This window comes from Cricetulus griseus, chromosome 3 (assembly GCF_003668045.3).
Source record: "Cricetulus griseus strain 17A/GY chromosome 3, alternate assembly CriGri-PICRH-1.0, whole genome shotgun sequence".
Classification (NCBI taxonomy): Eukaryota; Metazoa; Chordata; class Mammalia; order Rodentia; family Cricetidae; genus Cricetulus; species Cricetulus griseus.
This window is the reverse complement of record NC_048596.1, coordinates 140,377,976-140,392,724: the sequence shown is the minus strand read 5'-3', so window position 1 is coordinate 140,392,724 and position 14,749 is coordinate 140,377,976. Positions and strand designations below refer to the sequence as shown.

General features: G+C 43.5%; 1 protein-coding gene across 1 annotated transcript in view; it reads right to left on the bottom strand.

The window, feature by feature from the left end:
- Gabrg3 (gamma-aminobutyric acid type A receptor subunit gamma3) overlaps positions 1–13,735 on the bottom strand; it is a 570,299-nt gene extending 556,564 nt beyond the window's left edge. Inside the window, exons 1-2 of the mRNA XM_035441393.1 lie at positions 13,683–13,735; positions 8,852–9,000 (exon numbers count right to left, since the gene is read on the bottom strand). Coding sequence (XP_035297284.1) covers positions 8,852–9,000; positions 13,683–13,735 — 202 coding nt within the window. The remainder of the gene's footprint in view (positions 1–8,851; positions 9,001–13,682) is intronic.
- Between the last annotated feature and the right edge of the window lie 1,014 nt (positions 13,736–14,749).

The following is a 14,749-nucleotide window of genomic DNA, read 5'->3' as shown; positions in this document are numbered from 1 at the left end:
ATGGAAGAGTTACGACAGTTCAAGAACAGTGAGCCAGAAAACTGATGTAACACAATTCCACCCTTTCAAGCTCCAGCCCTGATTTTTGTATTCTCAAACAATATTTAGGCAGTTCTGATGCAATTCCAGGCTGTGAGCTGCTGGACTAATTCTCCTTTAAAACACCCTGGATGTGGCAACCTTCTAGTTCATCAGGGGCTATAACTAACTAGTGCTTCACATGTCACAGTAGGATCCCCACCCGTAGGCAAGGGTACCATCCTTACAGCAAGAGACTCTGCAAGGTACCATGAACCAGATGTTAGCTCCATAATGATGAGATGCACTCAAAAGCAGAGACGGAGGTAGGGACAAGACAAAGCATTCAGCTGGAGCAGTTGTCTGAGAACTCTCTGCTGGCTCTCAGAAACCATGCTGAAAGTGAAGCCACAACAGTGTGGGTCTGGGTAGAGTGGACGTGAGACACCTGCCACTTTGTGTCTGCTGGTAGAGGCCAGTGATTACCTATATTCTTGGTCACAGACTTAATTATGCCACTGAGAGACAGAAGCCTACAGGGGTCTCTCCAAGTGTCTGTTCGGAAGCAGTAGAAATGCCCATCATCTGAGACTGGAGCCCTTCTCACTCAAACACAGGAATCCAGATGCAGCTATTTTCTCAATTCCTCAAGTAGTAATGAATAAACATAAGAAACAAATCATTTTTATTCTATGAACTGAACTGATTATTCAAATGAGGTCCAAGCATTTATATTTAGGATTATATTTAGGAACACAAGATTATATTTAGGAATATATGACTTGAGTAATTTACCAAATCACACTTTGAGGAAAAGCTAAATTGCTTATACAATAAAGTTTCATTACACATTTCCAATAAGAAAAGAATACATCCCAGCTCAAATTATTAATTAACTGAACTCTGGGTGACACTAATGTAACCCTGTCTTACACAGAGGTCATTTAAAATAGAGAGGTTGAGAGTGGGTCCTAACTGCTCAGGAATGTGTGAAGAACCATTCCCCCAAACAGAAGGAATACTCCAGAAGGGTAACCTGCTACAAAACACAAGGGAGACTTAACCTGGTGGCTTTGAGATGTCTAATTAGTCTCTCAGGAGATGACAGGTATAATTTCTCCACCAGATTTGTTCTCCACCTCCCTTATGCATTTGAATTAAATTTGTGGGAGAGTCAGTTAACTAACTCTACAGTAATAGCTCTCACTTCAAGCACAGCAATTAAGAATGTCTGTTTCCTCTCCTCCTACATCTGTTCTGAGACTGAAGTGAATGCATTTACATTATTCTCTGGATATACAGTAATTTCTGGGAAGTGGCCATCTGTACAGTAGGCTGTGGATGAGAGGAAAGGTCCATCCTAACTGAGCCCAGGTGAAGCTGACAGGGTTAAAGATGAAACTCTAATGACCTTGGTCATGCAACTTCCAGGAGAAGTTAGATTGTGAACCAACAGTGTACAGCGGGCTGAGGGACCTACTTCCAACTTCCTCTTTCTTAGCAACAAGGAAGGACTCTTTGATACTTGTTCTTCATTATCTGATGTTCAAACAGTGTCTCCTTCTCCCTCCTCTTGACTTATTTATTGATTTTGACCAGGAAATCAAACCTAGGACCCAACATACTTTGGGCAAGGATTCTACTACTGCAAAACACTTCCAGTACTTCCTCTTTTTCTTCAGATATGAGAATGATGATTGTAATGTACAGTGGCCTCCATCTACCATCACTACATATAATCACAGAGTTCTTTGTGAAGCCTTCCTTATACATTTCAAATTCTCTCCAATGGTGTGTTCCCATCTGAAGTTCTCAATGTAGTGTAATGGAACATGGCAGGCAGGACCAATACAAGAAAGGGTCAGAGGTGCTTTCTGCTTCCCAGTGCTAACACACTCTGCTCACTGAGAACTCTCCTCAGTGGCCAGTGGGTCTAAGACATTTATCACACAGATCAAAGGTTCTTAGAAATTCTCATTGAAGGAATGATGAAGTCATGTAAAAAATTAAAATCATATGTTTTGGAGTCTAAAACTTAATCTTATCTATAGACACTGAGAGTAAAGTAGTGGCTAGCAGAGGCTGGGGGAGGATGTGCAGATTGGGGGAGTGGCCATGGGGAACTAAGTGAGAGGCAGTGAGAAACTGCTCTGCCACTGCCCATGTTGATAAGTACAGACCTCAGTGCTGTGTTGTGCATGTCAAAAATGCACAAGAAAGGATTTCAATGTTTTCAACACAAGAACTTATCAATGTTAGAATAAAGATGCACAATTAACATGAACATCAAAGAGGTCATACATATATCAAAGCATCCATAAATAAGGAAACTGTTGTGATCTGGCAGGGTATCCAGCGAGGACACCGATGTTCCTGCCATATTCCCTGGGTTACCACAATAGCATATCCTACTCTTCACTCATCACCCAACTGCCTCCAAAACTACATTTAGAAGATACAGCACATTTGGAAAGCATACTTCAGAAAAGTATGAGCTCACAGGAGAGGAACACAGCAGTGAACTGTCTCTCCATGCACCTGCCCAAGAGAAGGTCTATATTAAATGTACATGTGGTCATCTCCACTCATTGCCTATGTCATCACATAGTCCGACAAAACATAACTTCATTTTCCTCAACATGATTGTAATGACATTGGCTCTATAAACATCACTGTGGATTTTGTCTTCTCTAATAATCTATATTCCAATGCATGGTCAAACTTCTTACGATGAATTTACCTCATTCATTTCCTTCTTTTCCACAGTTATAGTGTTAGAAAGCTTATCTTCCTGTAGCCCTTCCCATCTCACAGGACAAGATCTACTTTTCAGACAATGGCATCCTATGTGATCTTAGACTGATAGGACAAATGACTTTAACATTATTTAAAATGATGGATGGTTACCAAAAAAACTAAAACAGATCCATCCATAACTTAGAATTCAGCAGAGAAAATCATTATGAACTACAGATATAAATACAATGATCATAATTTGTGACATGGAAAGTAATTAAAGGACTCCGCAGCATAAGCAGATCTACATCCATCTCTTTATCCCTGACAACAATGCTGGGAAGAGTTTAGCATGTAGACAGTTCTGAGTGCTGAAGCTGTAGATGCACAAGGGGAAGACATAAAGAAGGGGGAAGAGGGAGAGAGAAAGAGGGAGAGAGAACACAGTGTATCTATGGTTTGGAAGTGGAACTGTCCTTGAAAAAGAACACACAGCTATGAAATGAAGAAAGTGTGTAATAATGCTATAGGGAGCACATCATGGTAACACTACATCATGCCACCCTCAGACAGTTCTTGGAAAGTCAGCAACTACATTTCAAAGATGAATGCTATGAAAAACTCATGGGGAGAGACTCTTGATCCACTCCACTGGGGAGGTAAAGAAGGGTCATGATCTGAGGGAAGGATCCATCAGGAGGTAAGATTAAGGATTGGATGAAGTGCAATCAATTGAGCTCAGTGCAGAAGCAGGAGCACACAGCTGGAGAATCCAAAGAGCTAGTTAGTGTCCCTGAACATATTACACAGATTGCAATAGAAGTGCAGAGGCAGGCAGGGAGCAGATAAGGGCATGGTTTTCATGTATTTCCCAAGGTCTTAGACTTCATTTTAGAAGCAGAGTAGAATTTTCAAGGGTTTCCAATTCAACACATTTAATTTACTTGGTAGCAATGCCTCCATCTTCTCTTCAGAGCTATTTGGGGGATACTACATCCTCCTTCACCAACAGCACAACGTAAGAATGGGCAGACCTGTGTTGCTATCCAGCTGCACAGTGGAAATCTGTGCAGAGAGCACAGAACACGCAGAGGAACTGGCGACGGGGAGTGTTAAGAGGGAAGTGAGGACGTCAACTGAGTACTCCATTAAGCTAACAGCAAACCTGTCTACAGTATCTCAGCTGAGCATCCATTTGCTGTACTGTGACAGAGTATGACAATGCTTACCATGGGTAAGCACACCAAACTTCAGCAGAATCGTGACCACAGAAAAGCAATTTCAGTTTCGATGAGAAATTGCCTTCTAAAGCAGAGCCCCTCTGAGCCAGGAAAGACAATAGATATGCAGCATCTTCCTCAGAGAGCTGCTCTTTGGCACTTCACTCCACTCTAGCCAGGTACCAGCAAGTTGCTAGAGTTTGCAAATCAGGTGCTGCACAGTATTCGGCTGTGAAAGGAAGATGCACCCAAAGGCATTTGAGGGAGGGGAACTTTTATCAGGACACTGCTGCCCCAAGACGCAGGGGACAGCAACAGTAGGGTTTCAGACTCTGAAACCACAGAGGAATATCTTGCCTTGCAATGCTGCACTTCACTGTTCTCTGAAATCCCTTTCACTCCCAGACCACAGGGCCCTTCTCCTGTGAAAAATTCACAGTAGGAAGCCTTCCATAACCCATAACTTTTGTCTATGGTTCCAGGTTCCTGTGGTCTGCCACAATCCAAAATTAGGTGAACACAGCACGGTAAGGTATTTTGAGAGTGCGTTTATATAATGTGTTATCACAATATGTTGTTACCCTTTTGACATTTTTTTTTTGCTATTGCTGTAAATTTCCTACACTGCCTTATTAATTAAACCTTATCACGTTAGGTCCTCTGTAGGACAAGATATCGTGAATGTTTTCAGGAAGCCATTGAGGGTTTTTAACTATAACTCACAGAGATAAGAAGGGAACTATTGTAAACTGTAGAGGTCTGAACATGACTTGTCTGTGGCACAGATAGGACCTTCCTGTTTCCCATCCAAGCATGATGGTGTGTGTGGGGGGGGTTGGGGGTATGTGGGGGGGTGGGGGGTGTTTGAATAGGCTTCCTCAAACGGTCTATGAATAGCAAATGACAACTGACCTTCCAGGAGGGCCATAGACATCTGGGTGGGAAGCTGAGCATGCCCACTTCCTGCATAAAAAAATTCCTCAACCAAGAAAATGTGTTACCAAGATGGAAAGTATCAGCTAGACTGAACTTTCCCAGAACTGCAAGTTTGTCTTTGTTCTGGCCAACACTGAGGAAGTCAGCAACCTTTAAAAACCATCTCTTTCCATAGGATCCCAAATTGTACCATGTTCGTCACTACTGACTTTTCAAACAGTGACAATAGAATGAATGGGTGAAAATTGATTGCATGAAACTTGTGCAGTGGTAATTGTACCTGTTAATTAGCCCTAGTTTATGCTGAAGGGTTTTTTATTGTTTGAAACTTTCATATCCGTGTATGTGTTAGTATCAAATCCATGCCCATCTCTCTTCCAACTCCTCTCACATCCCACAGTCACTTACCACTTTCTTTCTATGCTCTATTTTAAACTACTAAGTTCCACTCAGTACTTGGTACAAGGCCATCCACTAGAGTATGCTTAGTCTTTCATGGACTACATTCCCAAAGAAAATTGACTCTCTTGGCTGCAGTATCAACCAGCAATTTCCTATAGCTCCTCAGTCGGGAGTGGACCAATGTACTCTCTCATTCATGCCAGGATTTTGGCTGTCTTGACTGTATGTAGGTCTTTTGCTTGAAGGCATAAAGTCATGGCTGCTGTGAGTCCATGTGTGCACTGACCTTTTCCTATTGCAGCCATACGCTAGCGTTAGCTCTTACATTCTTCCCATCCCCTCTTCTGTGATGATGAACCTTGGGGGAGGGGTATGACACAAATGTCCCATTGAAAGACTAGCACTCCTCATTCTTTTATTCTGTGTACACCAACTGGTCGTTCCTCTATGTTAACTGAACTAACTACTAACTACTGAAAAAAAAAAAAAAAACTTCCCTAATGAGTGGCAGAGATGCACTAATCTATGGATATGAGATGAGTATTTATAGAACAGTTTATTACTATGTTAACTTAGCAGAATAATAGTGTTATATACTCCCATAAGGTCTCTGACCTACATGGCCACAGGTTCTCTCTTAGTGTCTATGACTGCCATAGTTACTTTTCTATTGCTATGTTAAAACACCATGACCAAAGCAACTTATAAAATAAAGTATTAATATGGTTTCAGGGGGTTAGAACACACAATGGCAGATCAAAGGAACAACTGAGAGTTTGCATCTTGATCCACAACCACGAAGCATGGAGCGCTAACTCAAATATGGCACGTCTTAAATTTCAAGTGTGTCCCAAGTGACACTCTTTCCAGCAAGGCCACACCTTCTACTCCTCCTCAAATAACCACCCCCTAGAGACCAAGTATTCAAACACATGAGCCTATAGGCTCCATTCTCATTCCAACCACCACAATGACATAGCAACTCATGGGCTTTAAGTCTAGTTAAAGGCACCAGGCATGAACTCCAAATTGTTTTAAATTTAATTTAAAGTTTAAAAATTTTCAACTTAGCTTTAAGTCCTATCAGAGAGTTGTTGGTTACTTCATAATGTTTTTTCCCCTAATGCACAAGTGGCCATATCTTGCCAGGCAGTCATTATTGTAGCACCCAGTCTTCACATATGATTAAGAGTATTCATTACTTTTCTTCCCAGGTAACATGCATAGGCTGTTCCATCTTTCTGAACCCTGGTCAGTAAGAATGAAGCTTTCTTGTGTGCACCACCTTGATCTCTTCACATTATATGACTGAAGTGTGTGGTGTCTGCAGCAACAGTTTTGCCATCAAGTTCTGAAGGGTAACCAAGAGCAATGTCAGTATCTTATAAAGCTTGGAGGAGGGTCTATGGGACCCTACTGACAAACAACTGGAAAAGAAATAGCCCATGTCTGGCAACAGGCTTTTTATTTGATAGCTTATGGTGTCTGGGAGATGCAATATCCCAGTTATAGGGCAAAACCATTTAATCTCCTTTTATGTGTGTGCTTGTATACATTTAGGAAGTGTCTTTAGTAGTAGATTTCTCTAGGGCTATTTCAGATGTCTTACAATTACTGTTCCTTCTCCATACTTCCTCATCCTCCACACCATTTAACCCTTCCTTGTTCATTATTCTCCTGCCCCTTTTATACTTAACCTGCATTAAGTTAATACTTAGCACTCCCCTTTTAAATCTGTCTTCCCCATAGTCTCTTACTAGCTTCCTGACTTGTGTATTTACTCTAATTTAACATACTTATCTACAGATTCAAAGTTACCATAACACTTAAAAGACAAGATGAGGTGTTTGTCTTTCTTAATCTGGATCTGAAATTTTCATTTTTTATATATGTATAAATGCACCACATCTCATTATTTATCAGTTGCTGGAAATCTAGGCTGTTTTTCTTCCCTGGCTATTAGGAATAGAGGATCAATGAATATGGATGGATGAACAGGTCATTTGTGTAGTAGGACATAGAGTCCTTTGGGTATAAACCCAAGGGTGGTATAGCTGAGTCATGTGATAGATCTATTTTCCCATCCTCCACACTGATTTCCACAGTGGTTGTACCAGTTTGTATTTACACCAACAGTGAATAAGTGTTTCCATTTCCTACAGCCAGGCCAGCATTGGTTGTCATTTTGTTTTATTGTGGTGATACATTATTTATAATTTATTAAAGCTTGTCTGAGTATTCTGAAAGCAAAATCAGCCACAAGTCATAGAAGCCAGCCACACCTTTAATCCCTGCCGCACCAGAAGCTAAGAGGTAGTAGTACACTCGTTTCTCAGGAGATGGATCTCTGTGAGTCCAAGGTCACCCAGATCTACACAAGAGAGATGCAGTCCTAAAGAGAAACAGCTTACACAAAGATGATCTCAGCACCTGGTATCACATGCCTTTAATCCAAGATTTTGGAGGTATATAAGACAGAAACAAGGTCTCAGTATCAGGCATTCATTCTCCAGTCGCATTGAAAATAGGAGGAATTCATTCTCCAGCCACACTGAGGATAGGAAGACACTCAGTCTCAGGATTCTCCAGCCACACTGAGAGGCAGCTGTATTGGCTCATTGAGCCTGAAGCGGGGCTAGGACTGGCTGTTTTGTTTTTCTAATCTTCAGCTTGAAGTTTAATCCCCAATATCAGTCTCTGGGTCTTTTATTTTTCCTGTTATAGTTTATTTTGTTTGTCTCTAGATATTCTGACTGCAGTCAACTGAAGAAATATTCTTATAGCTGGATGGAAGTTGGAGAAGAGTGGCTCTTCTCATCATTACATACAAAAAGAAGGGAGGCATGGAAATTTGGCATGGCTTCTCCAGCATCACAGTGGATACACACTTTTAAATTCTCCTTCACTAACCACAAAGATTTTGAAGTCCCATACCAGTTAGAATGACAGTAACTACAGATCCTGATGCAGATAAACTTCAGTCCTGAACTTGGAAAGCTGGAGGGACTTTGTGGTGAAAGGTGACAAGCTGATGCACACCATCCAAGAGAGCCCGGTGGAAAGACCTCTGAGAAACTTCATAAAGAAGAACCAATAAATCAGATGGAACCAATATTAAAACCCTCCCTGTGAAGGATCCCAAGGGAGAGAATGCAGACAAGCTGCAGATCTGACAGTAAACAGCAAGCAAGGAGCTCTCAATCTCAGCAGTTAAAAGGCCAAATAATGCTTAACAACCCAAGCTGCACAAGAAGGTACCCATTACCAAGAAGAGAATGCATGGGTGCACTAAACACATGCAGCAAGCTCAGTAGACTAACTGTAAATAAAACCATAAGGATATGCCAGGGAATACAGACCCACACTTAGCAGAGCATTGTCAATCTCCTTTGTTTGCTATCACTCACTCACAACTGTCACGAATACAGTAGAACTTATTGCATTGTTAGTAACTCTGAATATATAGTTATTGAATATGGAAATCCTAATATATGAGTTGTCAAAGCATCTTTGATATTGAAATAACAAATGGCACTCACTTCCAATGTCCGGCCTCAGCTTTTTGTCATATTCTCTCAGCAATTTGTTGAGAATCAGCGTCACATCAGTGTCTTGTGACTTGGGTGCCAAGACCCACTTCTGGTTTGACGGAGAGTCTTCATTCTCATCCTCTTCCACCCTCCTTGACCTGCAGTTGTAACATAATGTGACACATAAGTTGCAACAGTTCCAGAAAATTCCTTTAATTTGCTCATTCTAAGTGCTACTAAAAGAGGTGGAAAGTCCTCAGCATCTTTCAGCTAGCCATACATGTTACCTGTAAAACTAAAAGAAGTAGAATGCAAACTAGGAACCAACCCATAGGAGTAATGCATTTGCTGTTGGCATAACAGCCCTGCCTAAGTGAAACTGGAGACAGGGCAGTGGGTTAATTGATGCCAAACTGGCCAACAGGATATAGGTATCTTCTAAACTGCCAAAGTCAGACACACTTCAGAGTACTTAGTGGTGTTGTTTCTAAGTCCCACCAACAAGACTGTGTAAGGAGAGAGTAGCATTTACAGAACAGACTCATTGAAAACAGCTGACTCTGATTGTGTCTTCTGTATGGCCTGGACATTTGGAGACTACTGTGTGGGCATTCGAGGTGGCCTAATTTGCTGGCACTCAGCATGGGAACAGCCAGATGTGCTAGTTGATGAGTGCAGAATGTCCTCTCCCAATTTACACACCTTGATCACCCAAACTGCTTCATCTCTTTCTCAGCAGGCTTTAAGAATTAAATATTTTCTAGTATGTCTTCAACACTCCGGGCTTTTAAGTGAATCCCAGTGAGAGCCAGGACATCTATGACCTCCTGTCCAGCTCTGCTAATTACTGCATCCCTTTTTACAGAGTGAACCATGTGTACAGGAGCTCCTACAAGGAAAAATCTCAAAACAATAGCAGATTTTCTCTGTGAGTGAGGCCCACCCAGTCACAGCACCTAAGGCTTGGAAAGAAAAGTACCTCCTTCTTCCTTGATGAAGTATTTCCTCTCATGTGGGATACTGCAGAATCTTAGAAGAGCTTAAGAAACAAAACCCCTGTCCTCGTTTGTCTATGTGTGTGCCTGGATATCATTTTTCTAAAAGAGGGTTTGAGGGGATGCACTTAAAGGGATTTGTCTGGACTGGGTACAAGCTCATTTATGTTCTGGCTCCCAGACAAAAGTCAATTGACAGCTCCACACCAAGGTGCTTGTCCTTGGGCATTTTAGTTTCCTGAAGCTAACAGGGAATCAGTGAAAAGCATAATCACTGTAAAGTTCACTCCTTTGTCTTCAGTCAAATCTGAGGCATATATAAATTTCAGCTCTTAGGTGTATCAGTCGTGTGTGTGTGTGTGTGTGTGTGTGTGTGTGTGTGTGTGTGTGTGTGTGTGTTAACATGCTATGTTTGATAGAAGCAGTGGTCCAGTAGTCTGAGCCCAAATTCATGCATGCTGTCTTGCCCTTACTGAAGATGAGTCCCTCAGGACTCCCAGAGCACACCAAAATCTGAAGATGGTGAAGTCCACTCAAAAAAAAGGATGCTTTATTTACACATAATGTTCACAAATGCTTCTAATCATTCCCAGGTGACTGCTTCAACACAATTGCTATGTAAACAGTTATTATCAGGTATTGGCTAGGGAATGAGGATAAGAAAAAGTCTGTACATGTTCAGTAATATTCCAATCAACAGCTGCTTAAAGCTGTAAATGTGGAATGTGTGGACATGAAAGCACAGCTAGCCACGTGTGTGTGAGATGTTGATAATGAGTCTTCTGGAATAGCTTTTGCAATTAAGCTTTTCCAAAACTGATCTGAAAGTGAATTGTTACACGAATACCTCACTAGCCAGAGGATTAAAATAAGCTATCCACAGATGCCAAAACTGTTGTGGATTTTACTTAAGCTCAACATTCACCACAAAGAGGGACTTAGGACTTTTGGTATATTCACCCAATAAGGGGAATGCACTTCACTATCTGTAAAACTGCATTTGCACAAAGGATATTATAGAATTTCAAATGTTCAAGTAGCTCATGTAGTTGGAAGCTGCATCAGCAATGCTAATATTATAGCCTTACAAATGCAAAATAAAAGAAGAATAAATTTTTAAAAAGCACGAATCACTTGGACAGCAGATAGCCACACACTGCGGCTAAGACCTAACAAACTATCCCAGAACAAAGACACCTGGGGACTCTGGAAATGGGTAGATGTATCATCCAAGTGAAAAACGAGACGTCCTCAGGTCCCTGCTATATGCCTATCTCTTTCTCCTGTCCTCACTTTCTTGTCTCCCTCTGGCCTCCTCTTGTTCTGCCCATCTACTCCACCACTGCAGAAGCAGAAGGTCTACAGCCCCATGGTCCTCACTGCCCAAACAGTCACGTGTGCACAGGCAGCATACTTGCTCATCTTTGTTAACTGTACTTATATGCTCTGCACAGTCCCAGAAAAGCTGGCTACTTCAAGAGCAGGTATTTTAAAGAGTCTCATTCTCCCTCTAGTGGTGAGAAGCATTACCTGAAATTGCATAAGCTTCTTCCTGAGCGGAAGGGCAGGTGGGAGTGCTGGGATAAGGGCAGGGAAAGCAGGCATGTCTCTCCCTCTATTACGTGGAACCAGCTACAAAAGCTGGCACAGACTGCCTCGGAGGTCCTTGCTCCTCAGATGCCAGCACTGTGTTTCTCCCAGCCCAGAAGATGAACCCTTGCCCTATATTGTGCCCTGAGGAAAACCAATCTCACCTCAGAGGACCCACTAGCAGGTGGATGAAACGGAATTTCCTTTCTTTTCAAAATTCTACATGGGTTATATATAACCTTCTGAGAATGTTGTTGCTTGGATTGCTGGATCCTAAACAGCACTGCTGCAATTAGCTTTTCCTTAAAAATAAAGCAAACGCATGCTCAATCCCCAGACAGTGCCTCCAGCCCTTACACCTTCTCTTCATCAGAATGACAGAAACAACATCCGAAGGAGTTCAACTTTAAAATGAACTCCTGAACCTCAAAAGTCAGTAAACATCTTCAAAATATCCAAGTGATGCACCACATTTTCCTGTGTAATAAGCTTGGCCATGGGTGTCAGGGGTGGGGGAGGCACTCCCATTGCAGAGACACAAGGAATCATGTCAGAGCATACCTAGGGAGCATCCATACCAGCAAGACACCTTGAAGGCTGAAGAGAATCCTCACAGAACTATACTAGATTGAAAGATGGATGGCCCATTTCAATTATTTTACATGTTTGTAAAACCCATTAAAAATAAACACCCCTTTAAAAGTGAGACATATAGCAATAAAGTAAGTACAAAATTGGTTCTTTTTTAAATGATATGCAATCATAATTACCAAGACTGAAAGCCTTGATAGAGAACATATTAACATCAGTACATGTTCCTTGGCTGGAAAGGTAAGATGAGAACTCCCAAGAGATTGTCATGTTTGTGAATCTGCAGAAACCAGACTGTTCCACCTTCCTCGGGAGCATACAGAATGATGACGGAAATTGGCACCTTTCCTTGCAGAACTGCAACTATCTATAAATTTACACAACTGATCGAACTCTGAACTTCAAGCCAGGTTTTTATGTGACTCCAACCTCACTGATGCTTCTGGTGGTGTCTGCTTTAAACTGAGGTCCTGCCAGGCACAATCCCCTTTAAAACACACTTTTACATTGCATTCCTAGCTCCCTCCTTGGACAAGAAACTTTGGTGGAGAGGCTTCCCCTTCCTGATTGAGTGTTCAAGTCTCCAATGTCAGTTCAGCAAGGGCAAGTCCATAAGGATAGGGACAGGACTTTGGTCCTTAGAGAAAGAACATTGATTAGCTAGAGTAAGAATTTGGGAAACCTCCTCTCATAGATTTTGGGAGCTACTAGGGTGGCTTCATAGTTCTTTGATGTTTCACAAATGTGAATGAAAATGAAAGCCTGTGATGGTGACAGGACTGGTGATCCAAAGAGACAGCTGCTTTCTAATTTGCTTTCTGATTCAGGAAACTGAGAGATGTCAAAACAAGTGTGTTCTGAGGACAGGATGCAGAGTCCTCTGACTCCTAGGGTGAGGATAGGGAAAACAGTAAGGGATTTCCCAAGCCCGGGATAGTCTGCAGACTGGAACCAAAACACCAGTCCACAAGATGGAATTAATCCATGTCAGCATCTCTAGTTGTGTTTATGGCAACAGGCTTTAACCCTTCCTATGCCACCACCCTTCTCATGAGCCCTTGTCTGTCTGTAGAGTGCTTCTGAGTTTCTGTTAGCTGCCTGGTGCTGGTTTTGGTATTCACAGTGAGGTAATTTCCTACAGCTTCAGGAAGAAGCTCCCATGTGAAACTGCAACATAATTCTTTTTTAGAGTCAGAGGTGGTATAGGAGCTGGGGGAGATACAGGGCTCTTCCTAACCACCTGCCCCGGCCCCCTCCAATGCAGGGTGGTTGAGTAAACAAAACTCCCAGGTTTGGGGGTTTCTTTTCAGTGATGGAATGGATATAGAGTGTTAACACATGTATGTCAGAAAGCCCTTGGATAACTGGCAAAAGGAACAGATGAGGAGAAAGATAAGGCCACTGACTCGTCATTTTGATTTCCAAATTCCCTTGAAACCACCACATCCTAAAACCACTGGGGCAGTCTCCACACATACCGGGTTGCAGAGGGCTGTGGCGGCCAGTGAGAGGGTCCTGGAGGAGACCTACAGGTGAGGTGCTGGAACCAGTCCTCTCCTGCAGCCCAGTGGACGGTGCGCACCAGGGACTGGCGGCCGGCAGACAGCGCCCCCCGTAGCCCTCCCGCCCCGGCCAGCCTCGGGGAACGCCTGGGAGCCACTTACCGAGCGTGCAAGCCCGAGAATAGGCAGAGGAGAAGCAGCAGTTTCGCAGCCATGGCGCTCCAGGCGCGGGTCCGAGGCCTCTGCCGGGCGCGGCTTTCCCTGGTCTCCTCCGGCTCAGCCGCCTAGGCTGCCACCGGCTGCACCGCCCCGGGTTCGGCGGGCGGGGAGGGACAGGTGTCAGCTCCAAGCCCGGCGCCCCCGACGGTCCGGGCTCCGCGGGGCGCACGCGGGATGTGTCCGCGCTCAGGCGCTCTGTGCGAGCGGGGGAAAGCAGGGGCAGGTCGCGGGGCGCACTCCTCCTGCAGCCGGAGACCCGCGGGCCGCCTGCCCACTGCCCGGACTGGCTCGGGGCTCTGAGCTGGGGCCGCTGCGCTCGGAGGCGGGGCGGGAGGTCGCGGCTGCTCTAGCGGTGCCCGCCAGCCGCGGCGGGGAGGAGTTTCCCCAATTAACACGCTTGGCAACGCCAGGCGAAGGCAGCGAGGTTTGAATGGACTCGGAGTTGGAGGTCGGGAAGGGGGCGGGGCTGGAGAGAAGGAGAGCTTGGGGATCCCGCAAGGAGGTAGAAAGTGCCTGGGGACTGGCCCTTGTCATTGGTGGAGCCCTGGGCACTGGTAGCTTTTCTGCAGCGCACCCATCCCTGTTGCCTCCCATCTCTTAGGGACGCCATTGCAAGTAGGTGACATGGTTTGCCAAAAGGCAATCTTCTCAAGTGTGGTACTTGCTTACCTGAACTCCCCTTTGTCCTTGTACATATGGCCTGCTGGAAAGTTCCAACAATGTCCCTTTCTTTCTAAAAACAGAGGCTAAGCCATATCAGTAATTAGCCAAAGAGAAATGGTTAATTAAGGTCAGAGAGAAGAGTCCAGATTCAGAAAGCAAAGAACTCTCCGTTGAGTGGAACTGATGTTATTTTCATGTTCCAAACTGAAAACTGCCTATTTTTATTATTTGCTAATCGTTCATCGTGCAACTATTAGCTTCAGCTCAAATAAGAATTTTGCTTTCCTGTTTAAAACAATCATTGTTAGAAAATACATTTTCAATTGCTATTCATAGGAACATGACAA